This window comes from Oratosquilla oratoria, chromosome 3 (genome assembly GCF_046742065.1).
Source record: "Oratosquilla oratoria isolate Oo_2021 chromosome 3, ASM4674206v1, whole genome shotgun sequence".
Classification (NCBI taxonomy): Eukaryota; Metazoa; Arthropoda; class Malacostraca; order Stomatopoda; family Squillidae; genus Oratosquilla; species Oratosquilla oratoria.
The window spans coordinates 14,668,072-14,692,484 of NC_134779.1; the positions used below are offsets into that span (position 1 = coordinate 14,668,072).

General features: G+C 39.8%; 1 protein-coding gene across 2 annotated transcripts in view; it reads left to right on the forward strand.

Annotated features, from left to right (window-relative positions):
• The window catches only part of Uggt (UDP-glucose-glycoprotein glucosyltransferase), a 93,366-nt gene that overhangs the window by 25,305 nt on the left and 43,648 nt on the right, over positions 1–24,413 (forward strand). For both annotated transcript variants that reach the window (XM_076177340.1, XM_076177350.1), the window contains exons 6-13: positions 2,566–2,785; positions 7,529–7,718; positions 8,128–8,342; positions 8,479–8,715; positions 9,269–9,442; positions 9,554–9,735; positions 19,830–20,079; positions 21,825–22,034. In XM_076177340.1, coding sequence (XP_076033455.1) covers positions 2,566–2,785; positions 7,529–7,718; positions 8,128–8,342; positions 8,479–8,715; positions 9,269–9,442; positions 9,554–9,735; positions 19,830–20,079; positions 21,825–22,034 — 1,678 coding nt within the window. The remainder of the gene's footprint in view (positions 1–2,565; positions 2,786–7,528; positions 7,719–8,127; positions 8,343–8,478; positions 8,716–9,268; positions 9,443–9,553; positions 9,736–19,829; positions 20,080–21,824; positions 22,035–24,413) is intronic.

A 24,413-nucleotide genomic window follows, 5' to 3' on the forward strand; every position in this document is an offset into this window, starting at 1 on the left:
ATTTTAGAAAATGACCTCCAGGTGTCGCGTACCCCCTTAAGGCTCACTTCCAGTCTGCTGCCACTTTCACCCCTTATACATCTTATCACCTTACTTTTACCCATATTTATCTTCAACTTTCTTCTATCACATACTCTCCCAAACTCTGTCACCAACTTCCTCAATCCTTCCTCCGATCCTGCCACAAGCGCAGTGTCGTCCGGAAACAACAGCTGACTCACCTCCCACTTTTCTCCATTTTCTTTCACCATCTCCAATCCCTGACCCATTACCCTTGCATTTACCTCTCGCACTACCCCATCCATGTATAAGTTGGACATAACACATCCTGGACGAAGTCCCACCTTTACTTCAAACCACTCACTCTCTCCATTTCTAATCCTGACACAAGCTCTACTACTCTCATAAAAACTCTTGACAGCTCCCAGAAGCTTTCCTCTTATTCCGTATATCTGCATAACCTCCCACAGTGCCTTTCTGTCTACCCTATTGTAAGCCTTTTTCAAATCCATAAAAGCCCAAAAAACATCCTTCCTCTTTCCTATAGCTTTCTCACATATCTGTTTTACCACAAAGATCTGATCTACACAACCTCTACCCGTCCTAAGTCCACACTGTTCCTCACCAATTACTCCCTCTGTTCCTCTCCTAATCCTCTCAATCAAGATCCTCCCATAAGCCTTCCCTACTACACTTAACAAACTAATCCCTCTGAAACTACTACATTCACACTTGTCCCCTTTTCCCTTGTAAAGTGGAACTATACAGGCATTCCTCCAGTCCTCCTGCACTCTACACTCTCTCCAGCAAACATTAAATAGCCTCACCAGCCAGTCCACCATCACTTTACCTCCTTTTTTTTATACATTCTGCATGGCATCCATCCAGACCAGGTGCCTTACCTGCTTTCATCATCTTAACAACTGCCTTCACCTCATCCTTCCTTATTTCTCCTCCATTTTCCTCACTCATCACTCTCATTTTCTTAGCATTTCCCACTGCAACTATCTTTCCCTCCCTATCCTCCTTCACATTTAGCAACTCCCTAAAATAATCTGCCCATCTTCCCCTTACTGCCTTCTCTTCCATTATCATCTCTCCATCTGCACCTTTTACCTTTTCTTCTCTACTTGATTCACCTCCTCTTCCTCTCTTAATTTCTTTCCAAAACATCTTTTTATTACTTTCAAGATTTTCTGTCATACTCCTACCCCATTTCACATCTGCTCTCCTCTTTGCCTCATTTACCTTTTGCTTTACTTCTCTTTTCTTTTCTTTGTACCTCTCATATGACTCCCTCATCCTATTTTGTAACCAATCTGTGAAAGCTTGCTTCTTCTTTTACAACCTTCTTTGTTTCCTCATCCCACCATTCACTACCCTTCCATCTATTTCCTCCTGTCCTTCTTGTTCCACACACCATCTTTGCACACTTTGTGACTCCCTCCTTGAACCATCCCCATTCCTCCTCCACACCTAGCTCTACTCTATCCTTCACTCCATTCCACTCCTCCTTCAGCTTCTTCTTGTACTCCTCCTTTTCCTTTTCATTTAAAGAGTTCACTCTAAGCACCTCCCTACCTTTTGTCCCTTTCCTCTTTCTCCATCTATCCTCCACTCTCAACTTACCTTCCACCAAAAAGTGATCTGATATTCCCCCACATGTACATCCTTAACTCTTCCTATCATAGTCCTTTTTACCACTACATAATCCATCAACGCTCTATCTACCACCCTTCCATCCACCACCCTCTTCCATGTGTACTTATGCTTGACTCTCTTCCTAAACACTGTATTTGCTATCATTAACTCTCTTTCTAGACACATTTCCACCATCAACTCTCCACTACGATTCTTTCCTGGAACTCCACATTTCCCAACCACTACATCAATTGGACCATTTCCTACCCTAGCATTAAGGTCTCCCAGTACTATTACATTGACATTTCTCCCTAAATCCTCTATGCACTCATTTAAATCTATCCAAAAGGCCTCCCTTTCTTCTACACTCTTCTCACTGCCAGGCCCATATGCACTTACAAAGACCCACATCTCCTTTCCTAGTTTCACCTTCATCCACATTATCCTTGAGGAAACTGCCTTCCACTCCACTACACGTTTACCTATCTCTTCGCTTACTAGAACTGGTTACAGATTTCAAATTTACACTCCATGAGCACTCTTGGAAAAATTTCATTTGGACCCAGGGAATTTGTATCTTTTAGTCTTTCAGTCTGCTTGACTACAACCTACTAATGCTGATATTAGTTTACTTTCTTCATCCCCACTTAAAATTGGATGGCAGTTAGGTACCTTATCTAATCTCTCTTTAGTAAACACCGAGAGAAAATATTTGTTATACCCCTCACTCATTTTTTCCTCTGATTCTATCATGACACAGCATATCCACAGCAAGGCTGCTTTATTTAAGAACTTCATTTGAGACCTTCCATATTAAGGGGAAAAAGCTCATGGCATATAGATGGTTTATGTATATACTTATTTATATTTTTGTTTGGTGGCCTTAGACATAAAAGATTTTATTGATTCAATTTTGTCCCTAAGGGAGCTTTATCCAGAGAATGTAGCTGATTTAAAGAATCTTCAGCAACATCTTACTGAGTCTACTCATGAAATGGCACCCATGAAGGTGTGGCAGCTTCAGCATCTGAGTATGCAGGCGGCGCAACGCATCATGACTGCACCCAACGAAGAAGCCCTTAATCTTCTTGTCCATATTGCACAGAACTTCCCCACTTTAGCGCGCTCTCTTACCAAGACAAAGGTTTGTTTTGTGCTGTCAGACTAAAGACTATGATGCACAGAGTTTTATTTATGTATTTTTTATTATTATTATCATTATTATGACCCGTCATCTAGGAGGTGCTAAGATGGGAGGGAGGGTGGAGGGGTGTGGAGTGTTTTCAGGGATGGAATGGGTGGGAATGATTTTATGCCTTTTCCTTTTTTGGCTACCTCCCAGCTAAGGGGGAAAAAGCCTTGGTATATGTATATGTATGTATGTACCATTATTATAACACAAAGGAGGTAAAGAGAAGAGCAGACGAGAATTGGGGTAAGAATATGACAGAAAATTTGAATCAAGCAGAGAAGAAAAGGTAAAAGGTGCAGATGGAGAGATGATAATGGAAGAGAAGGCAGTAAGAGGAAGGTGGGCAGAGTATTTTAGGGAGTTGTTAAATGTGAAGGAGGATAGGGAGGAAAAGGTAGTTGCAGTGGGAAGCATCAAGAAAATGACTGTTATGAGTGAGAAAAATGGAGGAGAAATAAGGAAAGATGAGGTGAAGGCAGTTGTTAAGATGATGAGAGCAGGGAAGGCACCTGGGTTAGATGGCTGTCATGCAAAATGTCTAAAAAAAAAAAGGAGGTACAGTGATGGGGGACTGACTGGTGAGGTTATTTAATATTTGTTTAAGAGGGTAGAGTGCCAGAGGACTCGAGTACTGCCTGTATAGTTCCACTTTACAAGGGAAAAGGGGACAAGTGTGAGTGTAGTAGTTTTAGAGGGATTAATTTAAGTGTAGTTGGGAAGGCTTATGGGAGGATCTTGATTGAGAGGATTAGGAGAGGAACAGAGGGAGTAACTGGTGAGGAACAGTGGGTTTAGGACAGGTAGGGGTTGTGTAGATCAGATTTTTGTGGTAAGACAAATGTGAGAAAGCGTTAGGAAAAGGTAAGGATGTTTTTTTGGGTTTTTACGGATCTGGAAAAGGCTTATGACACGATAGACAGGAAGGGGACTGTGGGAAGTATTGTAGATATATGGGATAGGAGGGAAAGCTGTTAAGAGCAGTCAAAATTTTTTATGAGATTAGAAGAGCATGTGTTAGAATTAGAAATGGAGAGAGTGGTTTGAGGTAATGGTTGGACTTCGATTTATACATGGATGGGGTGGTGTGAGAGGTAAATGCAAAAGTAGTGGGTCAGGGTTTGGAGATGGTTAAAGAAAATGGAGAAAAGTGGGAGATAAGCCAGCTGTTGTTTGCTGATGACACTGCTTGTAGCAGGATCAGAGGAGGGATTGAGAAAGTTAGTGATGGAGTTTGGGAAGGTGTGGGAAAGAAGGAAGTTGAAGGTAAATGTGGGTAAAGGTAAGGTGATGAGATATACAAGGGGAGAAAATAGCAGTAGACTGGAAGCAAGTGTTAAGGGAGAGAGACTGGAGGAAGTGGATAGTTTTAGATACTTGGGTGCAAATGTGGCGGGTAAGGGTGGAGTGGAGGTGGACGTAGAATGAAGACTGAGAGAAGCAAGTAAATGCCTTGGGAGATTAACAAGTGTAATGGGAAATAGACATTTGGGAATGGATGCTAAGAGGAGAGTGTATTTACATAGTTGTATTATACAGGAAGGTAGCTATGCTCGTGGTGACCCGTCTTTGTATCTTTCAGCATCAAGTTTTTTCTTAAAATCTTGAATAGTGTTTGCACACACTGTTTCTTTATCTAAATTATTCCAAGTATCCAGTACTCTATGTGGGAAGCTTTTTCCAGATATCTTCTATAGTTATCCTTTTTGAGTTTCTTTTCATGTCTTATTGTTTTTCCATGGTCCCATTTTAGTAAATCATTCCTATCTAGGATTTCCATTCCTTTCATGATTCTATAGATAGTCAGCAGATCTCCTCTTTCTCTTCTTTGTTCCAGAGCTGGTAATTCCAATTTGGACAATATTTGTTTGTATGTTAATTTGGAGAGAGTTGGTGCCAACTTTGTCATTGCTCTTTATATTCTTTCTAATTTCTTTATATTCTTTTTAGTACTGGGTGTCCATAGTGTTGCTGCATACTCCAGTTTTGGTCTTATTAGTGTAACTAGTATTTTATAAATAATTTCCTCATCCATTTCCAGATGTTGTCCAGGTCTAACTGTAATGATTCACAATCCTCTTCTGTTCTTACTTTCTTTAGTATTTTTGCATCATCTGCGAAGAAATTCATATAACACTCTACTCCTTCATCCATGTCATTTATATATATGGCAAACATGATTGGAGCCAGTACCAAGCCATGTGGGACACCGCTTATCATTTCTTCCCAATTCAAGTATTTGTCTAATTACTACCCTCATTTTTCTCCTAGTCAGGAAGTCTTCCATCCATTCCAATAATTTTCCTTTGATGCCACCTATTGATTCTATTTTTCTTGTTAGTTTCCTGTGTGGTACCTTATCAAATGTTTTTGTAGGTCTAGAAAGGCACAGTCCGCCCATCCATCCCTTTCTTGTATTATTTCCAGTAGTCTTGAGTAGAAGCAGATCAGGTTTGTTGTACATGATCTTTGTCTAAATCCAAATTGATTTGGATTCAGTATAATTTTTTCTTCCAGATGTTTAACCCATCTACTTTTGATAACTTTTTCACATATTTTTGCTACTGTGCTTGTTAGGGAGACCGGTCTGTAGTTGGTTGGATATTCCTTGTTTCCTCCTTTATATATTGGTCCAATATTTGCATTTTTCCAGTCCTGTGGTACCCTTCCTTCTTTGAGTGAGTATTTAGTTATATTGTATATTTTGTTCCTTAACTCCTCTATGCATTCTTTCAGTATCCAATTTGCAATTCCATCCAGACCATGTGATTTTCTGACATCAAGGTTTTTTATTTGGTCGCTGATTGCCTTCTGTGTTACAGTTATTTCCTTCATTGTGGAGGGGGGGTGGTTTCTCTCTATTCCCTCACAGTTAGGTGAATTTTCAATTGTGAACACCAATTAGAAGTGATTACTCATAATTTCAACCATTTCTAGTTGTTCTGTATATTCATAATTTCCCTGGCACAGGTTTTCTATTTCTTGTTTATTTTTTAGTTTACCATTTACATACCTGTAAAATAGATTAGGTTGTTTCTTGCATTTTTCTATTATTTCTCTTTCATAGTTTCTCTTTTCATCTCTGTGTATCTTTACATAATCATTTCTTAGTTTCATGTATGTTTGCCTTTTTTTTTTCCATCTTTTCCAAGCTTTTGTTGTATGAAGGAGAGATTGTGCTGACAGCACTGTACAGGGCAGAAATGTGGAACATAGAGAGAAAGAGAGGAGGAATTTGAATGTATTTACCTAGTTGTATTTTACAGGATGGAAGCTATGCTCATAGTGACCTGCTTTCGTATCTCTCCGCATCCAGTTTATTAAAAATATCGTATAGTTTTGGCACTCACTGTTTCTCCATTTAGTTTGCTCCAGACATCAATCACTCTATGTGGGAAGCTATTCTTTTTCAGGTCTCTTCTTTAACTGCCCTTTAGCTTCTTTTCATGGCCTCTTGTTTCTCTTCTGTCCCATTTTAATAAGTTGTCTCTATTGAGAATTTCCATCCCTTTCATAATTCTGTAAATGGTCAACAAATCACCTCTCTCTTCTCTGTTCCAGTGTTGATAGATGTAATTTCTCCAATATTTGTTCGTATGTCAAATTTGATCGTGTAGGTGCCATTTTTGTCACTGCTCTTTGGATTCTTTCTAATTTTCTTATGTTCTTTTTTGTGCTAGGTGCCCATAGTGTTGCAGCATACTCTAGTTTAGGTCTTATTAGTGTAACCACTTTTTTTTTTTTTTTTAACACCAGTTTCATGTTCGTTTCTCCCCGCAAGCTCGGGTTATATAAGGAGTCAGATGTTTGTCCACTATGTTATTTCTGAAGAAGCCCTGGTGGGCGAAACGTTAAATACATTGGATCCCATATTCTGCGTTTGGCTTCTCTCCTACAGATGTATACAGTATTGTTTTCAGTTGCTTAGTTGTTAATATGATATGGTAAGTTAAAGAAAGAATATACTTATTATAGTGTTTTCGTATTAGTAAACTCATAATAGGCATCAGCTAGACGTGGTCATAAGTATGTAAATATCCTTCATCCATAATTTATCAAACTCTTCCACAAATGCCTTAGCTGCAGGCTAGCAGCCTCACCTTTCGACAACACGTGGTGAACCTGGTAACGCTCTTGAAAGCAACGAAACCACCCAGCACTCACTATGAACTCATGTGAAGCGTATTCTTCACCTGCACATTCTTTCAACATGTGAAATTAACTTGTAGCCTTACTTTGCACTGCTTGCAACGTCACTCTCACATTTCTTTGCCTATTATCTTCCAACCACGTGTATAGCAACTTTTCCATCTCTGCCATATCTGCCGTACGCGATGCCGGTTGCCACAACTATCTTACGCGCTGTGCTGCCAGACATGTACAGTAAACTTATAATAGGCATCTGCTAGATGTGGTCGTAAGTACGGGTGGTCGTAACTCGCGTACATCGTAACTCGGATAGTGACTGTATATACATATATTTATATATATATATATATATACATACATACATATATATACATATATATATATATACATACATATATATATATATATATATGCAGATGGGTGGTGATAGTCGTAAAGTCGAACAGTCATATATCAGATAGGTCGTAACTCAATGACTATCTGTGTGTATATATATATATATATATATATAAATATATTGAGATTCATAATCTAATTCATTTCTTTCAGGTGAATGACAAAATGAAAAGAGAAATATTGAAGAATCAGAACACATTTCGTACCAATTTGGATATTAATCCGCCTGACGCTGCTCTCTTTGTCAACGGCATGTATTTTGACATGGATTTCACAGATATGTTCACACTTCTAGAGTACATTCGCAATGAACAGAGGGTCATGGAAGGTCTTCATAAACTTGGTGAGTAATGGTTAACTGTCTATGTACCAAGAGGCTTCTTTCCCCCTTACAAGGGAGGTAGCCAGCCAAGGCATGATACACCCACCCCCATCCATCCAACGCCTATCTGCCAATTTGTTTCCTTTCTATCTTAGCTCCTGATGGTTGAAGGTTCATTGGGTTAACAGTGGTATTTTGGAAAGATTTAATGGTCTTTTGTCATCAGTCATTGGTAATGGGTTTGATGGGTATATCTCTTCATATTGGATCACATTATTGGAATAATGATTTGGTTTAACACCAAAAACTCCCTAATTCAGAAAGGGCTAAGATGGTGTCACTTTATGGAGGGATTTTTGAAGCAGAGATGGGTAATGATAATGACAGAAGGAAAATTAATGTTGTATATTGCAAATGTCAACAATTTCAGGTGTATCTGGACCTGCACTCAGAGCCTTGCTTAACCTGGATGCATCTGAAAGCAAAGAGGCATATGGTGTAGACATCAGGGACTCTTCAGTTATGTGGTTAAGTGACATAGAAAAGGATCGGGCATATCGCAAATGGCCAGCTTCTGTGAATGAGCTCCTTCGTCCAACTTATCCAGGAATGATCAGGAATCTGAGAAAAAATTTCTTTAACTTGGTATGTATTGTGAAGAAGTCATCATTTCTTTTGTCATTATTTTTCATTTTCCCTGTAGATGTGAATTTCTGTGGTACAAATTTATGGGTATTGGTGTCTATTTGTTTATTTATTTATTTTATTTTATTTTTTTCAGGTGATATTCATGGAGCCAGCCAAAGCTTATGCCTCTGGTCTGTTGACGCTAGCCCAGAGTTTCTATGACATGAATGCCCCTGTCCGTATTGGTTTGGTCTTTGTAGTAGACCCTGACCCTGTCATTACGGGTTATGTCGATGCAGGTGTTGCAATGCTGTGTGCATTCAACTACATCACTTTGAATAAGGCTGGACAGGAGGAAGCAAACTATAAGGGACTCCTATTCTTGGCAGAAGTATGTTTCTTTGTATTGCCGTCACATTTCAGTGTTGGGAGATCCATGACCTATTTAGAATTCTCATAATTTGATTGAATCTGGTATTAGAATTGTACTATAGTAGTTTTTCTTTTAATTTCTTACTTGGTAGTTTGACTCTTAAAAAAAGGAGAGGGGAGATGCCAAACCTGTAGTAATACTTCTTACATCTGTTATTTCACAATGAGTTTTTGAACAATAGAATAGTATTTTTTTTTTTTTATCTAAGTTTTGTATAGTGCTTCAAATTAAACATATATATATATATATATATATATATATATATATATATATATATTTGCTGTATTTTTTTGTATTCATCTCTTGTATTTTGTTTACTGTGTGCTGTATTTTTGTGTTCATTATAACTTTTGTGTTTCCCATGAGTTTTGGAAATTTGATTTACTCCCTCTCCCCCTACCAGAAATCTACTTTTCGCAAGCTTGAGAACTCACGGAAAAAGTTAATTAACAATTATTTTGCTGTCGTTTTTAACAGAAAATATATATATATATATTTCTTCTTTTTTTAGATACACAATAAAGTAGGTGGAGAGGTCACAGTGAGTGATGTCACAGCTGCATTCAAGTCTGAATTTCCAAGTGTGGATTTAGATGATGTCTTCGGTGAGGATTCTGACTATGACACTGGACGCAAACTAGCTAAGGAATTTTCAACCAAGGCTGGCTTTAGCAGTTTCCCTCAGGTGATGAATTGATACATACATATTTACCTCCTTGTAAAATTCTTGCATTGTCATATTTACATTTTCATATTTGTTAAAGTGACAACTAAGAGGAAACTTTTCTTGAATTAGGCTTTGATGAATGGAATTCCCTTGCCGGAAAAACATGTCAATGGAGATGAAATGGAGGAAGCAGTTTTGACAGAGGTTATGCATACAACAAGAAATTTGCAGCACTCTGTGTATAAAGGAGAACTTACTGACAAGGATGTTGTTATTGATTGGCTTATGGCAAAACCTAACATCATGCCCCGGTAAGCATAACCATATGGATTTGTATTTACCTAGGTATACCTTATGGGAAGGCTGAGCTACGCTTTGAATCTCACAGTATCTAGTTTGCACTTAAATTCACCTGGTGTATACACACACAATTGTTTCATCCAGTTTGTTCCAGACATCCACCACTCTTTGGGGAAAGCTGTTCTTTTTCAGGTCCCATCTATAACTGTCCTTTTTGAGTTTCTATTCATGTCCCCTTATATTTCTCTTATCCCAATTTAGTAAGTCATCTCTATCAAGGACTTCTATGCCTTCCATGATTCTATAAATGGTCAATAGGTCACCTCATTCTTTTCTTTGTTCCAGGGTTGGTAACTCCATTTTTGAAAATCACTCCTCATTAGACAGTTTTGAAAGTGTTGGGGCCATCTTCGTAATTGCTGTTCGGATTCTTTCAATTTTCTTTATATTCTTTTTAGTACAGGGTGTCCATAGTATTGCTGTGTACTCCAGTTTTGGCCTTATCAATGTAACTAGCATTTTCTTTATCATTTCTTCATCATTTCTTCGGGATAGGAGGAAAGCTTCTAGGAGCTGTCAAGAGTTTTTATGAGGGTAGTAGAGCTTGTGTCAGGATTACAAATGGAGAGAGTGAGTGGTTCGAGGTAAAGGTGGGACTTCGTCAAGGATGCATTATGTCGCCCTGGCTGTTCAACTTATACATGGATGGGGTAGTGCGAGAGGTAAATGCAAGGGTAGTGGGTCAGGGACCGGAGATGGTTAAAGAAAATGGAGAAAAGTGGGAGGTGAGCCAGCTGTTATTTGCTGACGACGCTGCGCTTGTAGCAGGATCGGAGGAGGGATTGAGGAAGCTGGAGAGTGTGTGATAGAAGAAAGCTGAAGATAAATGTGGGTAAAAGTAAGGTGATGAGATGTACAAGGGGTGAAAGTGGCAGTAGACTAGAAGTGAGCATTAAGGGAGAGCGACTGGAGGAAGTGGATAGTTTTAGATACTTGGGTGTAAATGTGGGAGGAAAAGGTGGAGGTAGAATGTAGATTGAGAGAAGCGAGTAAATGCCTTGGTGGTTTAAAAAATGTAATGAGGAATAGACATTTGGGAATGGATGCTAAGAGGAGACTGTATGAAGGAGTGATTGTGCCAACATCACTGTATGGGGCAGAAACATGGAACATAAGAGAGGAAGAGAGGAGTTTGAATGTGTTTGAGATGAGGTGTCTTAGAAGTATGATGGGGGTTACTAGGCTAGATAGAGTGAGAAATGAGGAGGTGAGGAGGAGAACAGGGGTGGAAAGGGAGTTGGGAGATAGGGTTGATGAAAGAGTATTGGGATGGTTTGGACACATGGAAAGAATGAGTGAAGAAAGACTATAAAAGAGGTATGGAAGGCAGATGTGGAGGGAGTGAACATGAAGGGACATCCTAGGATGAGGTGGATGGATGGGGTGAAGGGGGCTTTGGGGAAGAGGGGAATGTCTGTTGAGGAAGGACGGGAGAGGACAGAAGACAGGGGTGAATGGAGAATGGTTGTATATGGATGATGTTGCGATGCATGAGGTGGAATGGGCGGGGGGATGGGGGGTGAGGACGGGTATGTGTGAGCAAAATTTGACGCAGCCTGAAGGGATTTCTCCCTGTCTTCTCCTTTTATGCATGGGGGGATGGAGAGGGGGGGTTCACCGATTTAATGAAGCGGCCTTGCTGTGGATGTGCTGTGTCTTGCGACACTGCTTCTGACCCAGGGTAGTGGACAAGGTGCAGGGATGACCCGTCATCCAGGAGGTGCTAAGATAAGAGGGAAGGTGGATGGTGTGGAGTGTATTCAGGGATTGAATGGGTGGGAATGATTGTATGCCTTTTCCTTTTTGGCTACCTCCTTTGTAAGGGGGAAAAAGCCTTGGTGTATGTATGTATGTATGTATGTAGCAAGTCGTAGGTTTCTCCAACAATTTTATTTATCTGTTTATCAGGAGACATGTCTTTGGTGATAATTACTCCTAGGTCTTTTTCAGAACCCTCTTTACTTCCTTTGTACCAAATTTATATTGTCCTGATATCCTTTTTTTACATACATATACCAAGGCTTTTTCCCCCTTACAAGGGAGGTAGCCAAAAAGGAAAAGGCATAAAATCATTTCCACCCATTCCATCCCTGAATACACTCCACACCCCTCCACCCTCCCTCTTATCTTAGCACCTCCTGGATGATGGGTCATCCCTGCACCTTGTCCACTGCCCTGGGTCAGAAGCAGTGTCACAAGACACAGCACATCCACAGCAAGGCCGCTTCATTAAATCGGTGACCCCCCTCTCCGTCCCCCATTGCATAAAAGGAGAGGACGGGGAGAAATCCCTTCAGGCTGCGTCAAATTTTGCTCACACACACTACCTCACCCCCCATCCCCCCGCCCATTCCACCTCATGCAATCACAACATCATCCATATACAACCATTCTCCATTCACCCCTGTCTTCTGTCCTCTCCCGTCCTTCCTCAACAGACATTCCCCTCTTCCCCAAAGCCCCCTTCACCCCATCCATCCACCTCATCCTAGGACGTCCCCTCATGTTCACTCCCTCCACATCTGCCTTCCATACCTCTTTTACTAGTCTTTCTTCACTTATTCTTTCCATGTGTCCAAACCATCCTAATACTCTTTCATCAACCCTATCTCCCAACCCCCTTTCTACCCCTGTTCTCCTCACCTCCTTATTTCTCACTCTAGCCTAGTAACCCCCATCATACTTCTAAGACACCTCATCTCAAACACATTCAAACTCCTTCTCTCTTCCTCTCTTACGTTCCATGTTTCTGCCCCATACAGTGCTGTTTTTTACTTTTTCCAAATTCCATCATGCTACATTTCTTAATGTGGAAGTCCACTTCCCACTTCTGAGCCCATTCCTAAACCCTGTAGCAACTCGCAATCCGTTTCAGTACTTACTTTCCTCAGCAGTTTTGCGTCATCTGCAAAGAAGTTCATATAATATTCTACACCCTTATCCATGTCATTTATATATACATACATACATACATACATATACATATCTCTCCCTCTCATCTTGGCACCTCCTGGATGACGGGTCCTCCCTGCATCCTGTCCACTGCCCCAGGTCAGAAGCAGTGTCGCAAAAGACCAGCACCTCCACAACAAAGCCGCTTCAATAATTCAGCGACCCCCCATTCCATCCCCTTATGCAGAAAAGGAGAAGATGGGGAGAAATCCCTTCAGGCTGCATCAAATTTCTCATACATACTTCCTCACCCCCCATCCCCCACCCACTCTCCCTCATGCATCACAGCATCATCCATACACAACCATTCTCCATTCACCCCTATCTTCTGTCCTCTCCTGTCCTTCCTCAACAGACATTCCCCTCTTTCATAATGGACCTTTTACCCCCTCCATCCATCTCATCCTTGATTGCATCCTCAAGTTCACTCCTTCCACCTCTGCCTTCCACACCTGTTTTACTAATCTTTCTTCACTCATTCTTTCCATGTGTCCAAACCATCCCAATACTCTTTCATCAACCCTATCTCCCAACTCCTTTTCCACCCCTGCTCTCCTCCTCACCTTATTTCTCACTCTATCTAGCCTAGTAACCCCTACCATACTTCTCAGGCATTTCATATCCAAACTCCTCTCTTCCTCTCTTCTGTTCCATGTTTCTGCCCCATACAGTGCTGTTGGCACAATCACTCCTCTTAGCATCCATTTCTAGATGTCTATTTTTCATTACACTTTTTAATCCACCAAGGCATTTACTCACTTCTCTCAATCTACATTCTACCTCCACCTTTTCCAACCACATTTGCACCCAAGTATCTAAAACTATCAGCTTCCTCCAGACTTTAATCCTTAATGCTCACTTCCAGCCTGCTGTCACTCTCTCCCCTTGTACATCTCATCACCTTACTTTTACTCACATTTATTTTCAGCTTCCTTCTTTCACACACCTTCTCAAACTCTGTCGCTAACTTCCTCAATTCCTCCTCTGATCCTGCTACAAGCGCAGTGTCACCAAACAAAAGCTGGCTCACCTCCCACTTTTCTCCATTTTCTTTAACCATCTCCAACCCACTACCCACTACCCTTGCAACCTCTCGCACCACCCCATCAATGTATAGATTGAATAGCCAGGGCGACATAACACATCCATGAGTCCCACCTTTACCTTAAACCACTCACTCCCCTTATTTCTAATCCTAACACCAGCTCTACTACTCTTGTAAAAACTTTTCACTGTTCTTAACAGCTTTCCTCCTATCCCATATATCTACAACACCTCCCTCAGGACCTTCCTGTCGACCCTGTCGTGAGCCTTTTCCAGATCCATAAAGGCCCAAAATACATCTTACATTTTCCTATAGTTCTCTCAAATATCTGTCTTGCCACAAAAATCTGATCTACACAGCCCCTACCTGTCCTAAATTCACACTGTTCCTCACCAATTACTCCCTCTGCTCCTCTCCTAATTCTCTCAATCAAGACCCTCCCATAAGCCTTCCCAACTACACTCAACAAGCTGATCCCTCTGAAACTACTACACTCACACTTGTCCCCCTTTCCCTTGTAAAGCGGAACAATACAGGCACTCCTCCAGTCCTCTGGCACTCTACCCTCTCTTAAACAAACATTAAATAACCTCACCAGCCAGTCCACCATAACTGTACCTCCTTTCTTCAGACATTCTGCATGGCATTCATCCAACTCAGGTGCCTTACCTGCTTTAATCATCTTAACAGCTGCTTTCACTTCATCCTTCCCTATTTCTCCTCCATTTTCCTCACTCATCACGGTCATTTTCTTAGTGCTTCCCGCTGCAACCACCTTTCTCTCCCTAACCTCCTTCACATTAGCAACTCCTTAAAATACTCTGCCCACCTTCCTCTCACTGCCTTCTCTTCCATTATCATCTTTCCATCTGCACCTTTTACTTTTTCTTCTCTACAGAAGAAATAAAGCATGGAAAAGGTGGAAAAAAAAATGAGATGGAAAATATACACCAAACAAAGAAATGAATATGTAAAAATACGTTGAGAAGAAAAGAAATTATGAAAAAGACAATAGATAAATGTAAAGATTAACCCACATTATTATGTAGATATGTAAACGGCAAGCTAAAAAATAAACAGGAAATACTTAAATTACATCAAGGTGATAGAGAATATACAGAAGATATAGAAATGGCAGATATTATGAACAAACACTTCAAAGCTGTATTCACCAAAGAGGAAAAAATATACAAAACTGTGATCAAAGAATCAAAGTAAGATTTCCTCCTTTGAAGAAATTAAACATTACTCAGAATGAAATAAGGAATCAAATACTGAAGCTTGACGTTAACAAAATACATGGCCCAGACGGAGTCGCAAACTGGATACTGAAGGAATGTATAGATGAACTAACAGGAAAAATATACAAAATAATTGAATGCTCACTCAAAGAAGGAAAACTACCAGGAGACTAGAAAAATATCAATATAGTGCCGATATATAAAGTGGGAAATAAGGAAGACCCAACAAATTATAGACTGGTGTCCCTAACGAGTACAATATTTAAAATTGGTGAGAGAATCATCAAAGATAGATGGAGAAAATATCTGGAGGAGAATAATATACTGAACCCGAGGCAATTTGGATTCAGACAAGGAAGATCATGTACCACTAATTTAATTTGTTTCTATTCAAGATTGATAGATATATTGCAAGAAAGGGATGGCTGGGCAGACTGTGCATTCCTGGACTTACAAAAGGCATTTGATAAGGTACCACACAGAAAATTACTATATAAACTGGAAACAATAGGAGGCATACATGGAAAACTATTGAATTGGATGGAGGACTTCCTACATGGAAGAAAAATGAGAGTGGTGCTCAGAGACAAATATTCAAAATGGGAAGAAATGAGTAGTGGCATCCCACAGGGATCAGTATTAGCTCTGATGTTTGCTATATATGTAAATGACATGGATGAAGGCAATGAAAGTTACATGAACTGCTTTGTGGATGACGCAAAGTTATTAAAGAGAATGAATTCCGAAATAGATTGTAACTCATTGCAGAGTGATCTGAACAAAGTCTCAGAGTGGAGCAAGAGATGGAAAGTAGAATTCAACATCAAGAAGTGCAGTGTAATTGAATTTGGATAAAGCAAGAAGAGGATATCAGCACAGTATAAAATTGCTGCTGACCCAGGGCAGTGGACAAGGTGCAGGGATGACCCGTCATTCAGGAGGTGCTCAGATAAGAGGGAGGGTGGAGGGGTGTGGAGTGTATTCAGGGATGGAATGGGTGAGAATGATTTTATGCCTTTTTCTTTTTGGCTACCCCATTCTAAGGGGGGAAAAAGCCTTGGTATATGTATGTATAAAATTGATGGAAAAGAAGGAAAGAAAGTAAATCTTGACAGGGACCTAGGAGTAATCATCACCCAAGCCATGTCACCAGATAAATATATAAATAAAATAGTTGAAGAAACATACAATTTGTTGAGATCAATAAATACCTGGATAAGGAAATGATCAAGAAAATATTACAAACACTGATAAGGCCAAAACTGATATGGTCACCCAGTACAAAAAAGAATATAAGAAAATTAGAAAGAATACAAAGAGCAATGACAAAGTTGGTCCCAACATTTGCAAACCTAATATACGAACAAAGACTGGCCGAACTGGAATTACCAACTCTAGAACAAAGAAGAGAACAAGGGGACCTACAAACCATTTACAGAATTACGAAAGGAAAATAATGCCTTGATAGAGAGGACTTATTAAAGTGGGACAGAGGAAAAACAAGAGGACATCCAATGAAACTCAAAAAGGGTAACTACAGAAGACACCTGAAGAAGAAAAGCTTCCCACACAGAGTGATATATAAATGGAACAAATTGGATAAATGATAGTGTTTGCAAACACAATACAATAATTTAAGAACAAACTTAATCTTGCAAGATACAAAAAAGGACACCGCAAGCTTAGCTCCCCTTCCTGTATAATAGAAGTAGGTAAATACAGAGATGAAATTTATATATGTATGCACAACAGCATCACATTCTTCAATAAGACAAAATGAACCATACAGGCACCCTCAGATACAGCATCAGAAATTATCATAGTATTGAAACAAGCCAAGAAAACAGTCAGTATCACAAATATCTACTAAAAGAATATATAGATGAACTGACGGACAAAATATAAAAGATACTAGATTGCTCACTCAAAGAAGGAAAAGTACCACAAGACTGGAAAAATGCTAATATCGTTCCAATATATAAAGGGGACGACAAGGAAGACCCAACAAACTATAGATTGGTCTCCCTTACAAGTACAATAGCTAAATTAAAAAAAAAAAAAATCATCAAAATTAGATGGACTAAACATCTGGAGATCAATATGCCAAATCCGAAACAATACGGTTTTAGACAGGGAAGATCGTGTGCCACAAATTTAATTTGTTTCTTTTTAAGGTTAATAAAAATATTGGAGGAAAGGGACGGATGGGCAGACTTGTGCTTTTCCAGACTTATTAAAGGTGTTTCATAAAGTGCCACACAAAAAACTATTAAGGGCGTCCATCAGAAAATCACGAAAAAAAACGAAATTCTGAAAATATTTTCTCTAAAAGTGTTGCTCATAAGCTATCTCGTGGCTGAGTATGGAAGCTGTATCTTGATTTTTACTATCTAAAAAAATATATAATACAGTACCCCCCACCCTACTGTGGCTGGGTCGTGTGCGCTGCGTACTGCATATTACGTTTTCTGTTGTTACATATATCTGCTAACAAAAGAAGCTGTGTATTTTGCACAATATTTATGCTTTTGTATGATAAATAATAGCATACGATATGGCAACAGGGACCTGACTGCATACCGTACAGTATGAATCGTCCATCAGAAAATCACAAAAAACGAAATTCTGAAAATATTTCCTCTAAAACAACCAGTGATGCCATAAAACAGCTTAGGATGGCAGATAAAGATCGTCTGTCGCCAAAGATGCATCGCGCCAAGAAAAGGAAAAGTGCACGCTTGGAACCTGAGCAATATAACCCTGGTGGATACTAACTGGATTCATCATATAAACCTGTAATTAATCAAAAGCTGGCAACAAAGAGTAGGGTGGTGCCTATGATACCCTTTCAACACCATAACATCCTAAATAATGAAAGGGGACCAGTAACCATGAACAAAAAACTATGACGCTCATTCCTGAAAAACTTGATTTTTGCACATTTAACTTGATTCATATCCAAAATGCCTTCACTGATTTTCAACTGCAAATCCTTTTCGGATTCAGCATAATTGGGAGAACATTTGGAGGCAGATTTATGTCCTGTCAAGGACTAGTAGGATTTTTTCATATATACATTTTGTTTTTGTTTTTTGCTTTTTTCATCAACTTTGTATTTTTTTTTTTTTTTTTTTTTTTTTTTCATAACTGATCAGAACATCATAATTCTGCCTCCATTTCTTCATCTATCTTAGCTCATTATAAAGACAAAAAATAATATCCAGTCAAAGGTCTATCCTCTGAATCAATTTCAAAATTTTCAAAAATTACCCCTCGAAAATAGAAAAAAAAATCACAATAAAAAATGTATAAGCATAAATGACTTGAAAACTCGGTGGTATCTTCTCTGAGACAAGACAATTACTAGGAAAAAATCTCAGCCACTTTCACCCCAAACTAAAAAAGTTCGATTTTCTAATGGACGATCCCCTTAACCACTTCCATACGGTGACGCCTTCGTAGGCATCATGAGGAGCAAGTGGGTACCCGATGATGCCGACGTCAGCATCTTGATTATATTTATTGTAGTCGTACCTACATAACCTCCATTCTCTCTAAACTGTCTTCATCATATTTTCTATGGTTATCAAAATTCACGGGTGAAAGAGAACGAACGATTGAGCACTGACTTTATTTTTTATAATGCAATTATTATGACGCAACATCGCACGTCGGGCAGCTAATGCTGCCAGATGTGCGATGTGCCCCGGAGTGAAGAGGTTAAGAAAACTTGAAACAACGGGTGTACACAGAAAATTATTAAAATGGATGGGAGAGAAAAATGAGTGGTGCTCAGAGATAAAAACTCTACCTGGGAAGAAATGATAAGTGGAGTCCCACAGGGATCAGTATTGGCTCCATGTTTAGACACATGGAAAGAATGAGAGATGAAAGATTAATAAAAGAGGTGTGGGAGGCAGAGGTGGAAGGAGTGAACTTGAGGGTACAACTGAGGATGAGATGGATGGATGGGGTGAAAGGGGCATTGAGCAAGAGGTGAATGTCTGTTGAGCAAAGAATGGAGAAGGCAAGAGATAGGGATAAGTGGAAAATAACTGTTTAGACAATACTGTTATGCAAGGAAGGTGGGGTGGGGGTAGGTGGTGCTTATGTGCAAATGATATTTTGATGCAGCCCTAAGGGATTTCTCCCCATTTTCTCTTTTTCCGCATGAGGGGACTGAGAGGGGTGGTTGCCAATTCAGTGAAGCAACCTTGTTGTGGATTTACTGTGTCTTGCTGCATTGCATTTAGCCCAGGGCAGTTGGTGGATGCCGGAATGACCCATCATCCATGAGGAGCAGAGACTGGGAGGGGTGGAAAGGGCGGTGGAGGGGAGTGAAATTGGTGGGAATAGGTACATGCATCTGACTTAGCTACCTCTCTTATAAGGGGGGGGGGGAATCTTGGTATTTAGGTAGATACACAGGCAAATAACCTGAACACACACCGGCAAATATTATCTATACAGATAACATATCCTAGAGAACACAGAATCCTTGTACAGCTCTCAAAAAACCTGAACATAACTGCAGCAACTTCTCTACAGAACACCCCAGTCCCTGACAGGGTGTGTTTATCACTTAATGTTGTATGCATGTTGATGGTTGACATATTTTTTTATAGAGATAGAATATTATCTGGGTTATTAGACTGTATTCTTGGGTTATTTATTTTTCATCTTAATCTTGATTCATAACGTGAATTTGATTTGCACATTCTTGTAGCAGTAAGTGCTATAGTGATACAAAAATGTTTTCTGTTATATGTGTAGATATTTTTATTTCAGTTTCATAATTCCTTTTCAGGTTGAATAAACGTATTTTACACCAAGATACCTCCACATTTATTGACTTGACAGGATTTTCGAATGTAGAGCTCACAAGTGAAACATTTGTGACTTTGAGCGCTTCAGATATGACTGCTGCAATGATGAGGTCTCGCCGCTATATGTCCTTGAAAAATGATGCATCTGTACGACCACTTACTGTGTGGGTTGCTGGTGATTTTGACACACCAGAGGGTAGGCAGTTGCTAAAAGAAGCCATTCAGTATTGTGTAAGTTTCTGGTTTCCAGGGATTTGATATTTGATATACGAGGGAAGAAGCCTATTGATACATAGATAGGGATTTCATAAAATTAAATGTTTGTTCATTTTCACTGAATTTGAACTCCAAATTTCAAGTTTTTGTTTTCTCTGTATGGATAAACACTGAGAAAAAACAACTTACAAGTTCAAATTCAGTCAAAATGAACACAAGAAAGAATCATACCTTTTGTTGAGTGTTGTTAAGATCTGTAAAATAAGTAGAAAAACATGATTTTAAAGTATACATCAGTTGTTTACTAAATGAAAGCTGCTGACTTATCTCCAGAAAGTTGCCCATGTACTCCATGGGGTGCATGTCACAGTTTGAGAACCACTGATCTATATTATATGATCTATATTGCATATTTGGTATGTAAAGAAAGCAAAGAAATCCAGATTGTTTATAGGATTGGCCAGATGCTTGCTTTTGTGGTGAAATTTAAAATAATCATGCCTGGTAAGTAATTGTGCAATATCTCTAGGTCCAGAGAATTGGTTTGTAAGAATGGTGCTCTTGGATTATGTAAGTACACATGTACCGTATTTTCTGGCGTATAGTGTGCGACTTTTTTCCATTGGAAGGGCCTAAAAATGGGGGGGTGCGCATTATCTACGGCCTACGATAAAAAATTCTGCGGCTGTGTGTGTAATTTTTTTCACAACAATGTGACGATGTTGGCCGTCACAAAGTCGGGAGGCACACTTCACCGTGACGTTCCGTGAGAACAAGAAGAACAGCCATGGTGACATGAAAGAATACGCCAGCATGGGCTACCGTATATAAATATTTGGTATAGGTAGGTATCTATCGAATCTTATATTTCATGATTAAATAGGCCTAAACACCATGAAACATGATCAATATTCATGATATTTGCCCATGTTCACAGCATCTTAGTTTGAATTTTTATGTTGGCTTTGTTGCTTCACTTTAGGTATGGTACAAATTCCGTTGCGGCCGTTCATAAACTCGTGTCAAACACCTGACTACAACACCCTCTTTCGGGAGTTATATTAACTAAACGTCACCTCGATGAGAGACTGTCCTATTTCACCACTGTCATTGCAGGTTCAAAGCTAAAATGAAACAGTCTGTAGTTTGTTTCAGTATTAAATAAAAAATGGTAAAGATGAATTATTTCCTTAAGATATAAAATGAACATTTTCTGTAAAAATCCCGAAATTTTTCTGTATATTTTACTTTCAATAAACTTTTTTTAGATCATATTTCCTACAAACTATTTAAGCTACAAAGTAATAAGGGACCAACGCACAACATGAGTCATATACTGGTACGTGTAGTTCCGACTTTTTCTTAGTTGTGTCCTGATTGATGCCTATTTAGACACTTAATTTAGTGACAAATCAACAGATTTCCCAGCGGTGGCTCTAGCCAATGAAAAATACTTCTCCATGTAACCTCGTTCACATGATATAAATACCGAGGTAAAACTGCGTTATAGACAAATGCGATCGGGCATGCGCGTTATACGTCGGTGCGCGCTATCTGTGTACTGAGATAACGAAGTGCATGGGTGCGCATTTTAAGCCGGAAAATACGGTACTATAGTTTAAAGGTAGAGTTACCATGAATCCTTCAAACCAATTCATTTTTCAGTTACAGTGTAGGAAAAAGTTGAAAAATTAGTAGGCAACAACAAATGTGAATATGTTCTGTATCATTATTAATTCATCATTATTTACCTTTCACAGAGGGAAAGTAACAGTGTAAGAGTAGGAGTTATCCAGAACCCGAAAGGAGAAGTGTCGGAAACAAGTCACCCAATTAGCTATGCTGTTGAAGTTGCTATGGCAACCTTGCCACCAGTCACAGCTCGGCTCTTCCTTGGCAAAATTTTAAGCAAAGACAATGCTGAAGCACTCCTCTTAGGAAAAAAGAAAATGACAAATTTTGAGATACCAGTAAGTTTATAATTTTTCTTTTATATATATTTGTATCTGTAAAATGGAATTTTGTCTGCAGGTTAAAGTTTTATTCAAGGAGGTGAATAATGTTTTATTGGATTTGATATTGATATTTAAATTATACTTCTGAATGAATATATGAGGTATTGCAAAGTTGTCAGTCAGTCCATTACCCCTGGTCTCTCTTGCAGAAGACCTCTGGTCTCCAGGAATCCAGCAAGAGCCCACAGGCAGAACCTTAATTCACTTAGAGAATATATATTGTGTTGTTGTCTGGGGATTGTTAGTGTGGGGGATATTAATATGTGGTGTTCTGTGTCTTCTGTGTTGTGGTTACATCTGGGGCAGTTTGAATCTGTGGTCAGACTTGTTTTATATTGGTACACACATATACCAATGGCTTTTTCCCTCTTATAAGGGAAGTAGCCTAAAAACAAAGGCATAAAATCCACTCCCACTCATTCCACCCCCCACATACTCCACTCTCATTTACCCCCCTCCCTCTTATCTTGGCTCCTCTTGGATGACAGGTCATCCCTGCATCTTGGCCACTGTCCTGGGTCAGAAGCAGTGTAGCAAGACAGCACATCCATAGCAAGTCCTCTTCATTTAATTGGCAACCCTCCCTCTCCATCCCTTCATACAATCATAAATTTTATGGGGTGGGTTTTTACATTATGAGTTTCATTATTTACAAAATGAAGATACTGTTTTATCTTACTGTACTGTTTCAGAGTCATCGGCTTCTGAAAAATTGGTCTTTCAAGTTCATCTTGTGACCATTTCATTTCTTCTTCTGGCATTTTCACAATAACCCCAAGTATTTTCATGGCAAAAAATATGAAAATTTCGGCCTCTGTTACAGGGCACCACAAAGAATCACCTTGTCCAATTTGTTCACCAAAATGATTAGTCTCTACCAGTACACAATCAATAATCCTGTTATTGATAAAAAGACTGAAGATTTCAAAAGGACTCATTCTGTTGGGTCTTCATCAACCATAATTTCAGGATTTCCTGCGAATGGGAAACGTGGTGATGCTGCATTCATGCGGTCCTCTGACACCTCGAGGCTTATCCAGGCTCTCCTATCACCTCCCTCCTCCTTCTGATGAACTGGCACTGTCATTAGAAGTATTCAAGCTTCTGAGGGAAGGTTCATATTCACTATCTTCCTCAGAATTAGACATTTGGGGTGTAATTTCTTTGAAAAAGATATAAAATACGAGTGTTTATGGGATGAAAACTGCATCCAACCACAGTGGCTGCCATAGCAAATCTAGTAAGAAAGTGGCCTTGAGCTGCGCAAGCGCTACCTTGTACGCCTCTGCCAGTCTTACGATTTGCTGAGAATACTCATTTCACACATGGAATGGTTTAGAAAGGCTCAGAATCGACGAGTGGTTATGTGGATGAAAACTGCACCCAACCACAGTGGCTGCCATAGCAAGTCTAGTAAGAAAACGGCCTTGAACTGTACAAGTGCTACCATGTACACCTCTGCCATCTGTACGATTTGCTGAGAATACTCATTTCACATGTAGAATGGCTTAGAAAGGCTCAGAATCAATGAGTAAATACGTCTGTAGCTGGTTTTTGAAAGTTAAGTTTTAGCTGAGTATTCTCGTCGATGACTGAAAAAGGAACATTAAGTGAAAACAACTATACCCGTTTCTGCCGGGGAAGGGGTTAAGTCCATATTACACCTGTACTACAGGCATTTGTATCTTCATGAAAGTACAACCTTGGCTGTGCCGAGCCATCTTCCTGCGAGACTGGGTCGTTCACTACTTTAGCATACATAGGGTGCATATATAAGGATGCCAGGTTTTGGTGTCCACATTCAGTTCCCTTCTGTACTTGTCACCAGTGGTGCTTTACCCAAGGCTCACGGTCACTCTTGCGGTTAGGGCATGCGTCGGAGCCCTGACCACCGACCCAACCAATGTCGACACTCGCAGCAACGATAATAAAGTCCAATAACCCACTCAAGTCTCCTGGAAGTTTCGACGTGAGTGCACCATGGCTACTCTGGTTTTTGACCCGCTACTACCAACAATGACAACTAGCTGCTGCGCCCTACACACCACTACCATCACCCCGATGAGGAGGTTATCGCTTCCACTGACATCACTCACAACCGCCTCCTCGCTTGACATCTTTCACGGCCTCGTCCCTGCAATGGACATCACATTCAACTTCAGGGAGCCATCGCTTCCTACATCGTCATCTGTGCTGCCTTCAGGGAGTTCATGCTTCCACTGACGTCGCTCACGGCCTCTCCTCACTATTGATGCGCAGATTAACGACGCTACTTCAAGGAAGCCACTACTTCCAACATTTCCGTCTGGGCCACCTTCAGGGAGCCACCGCTTC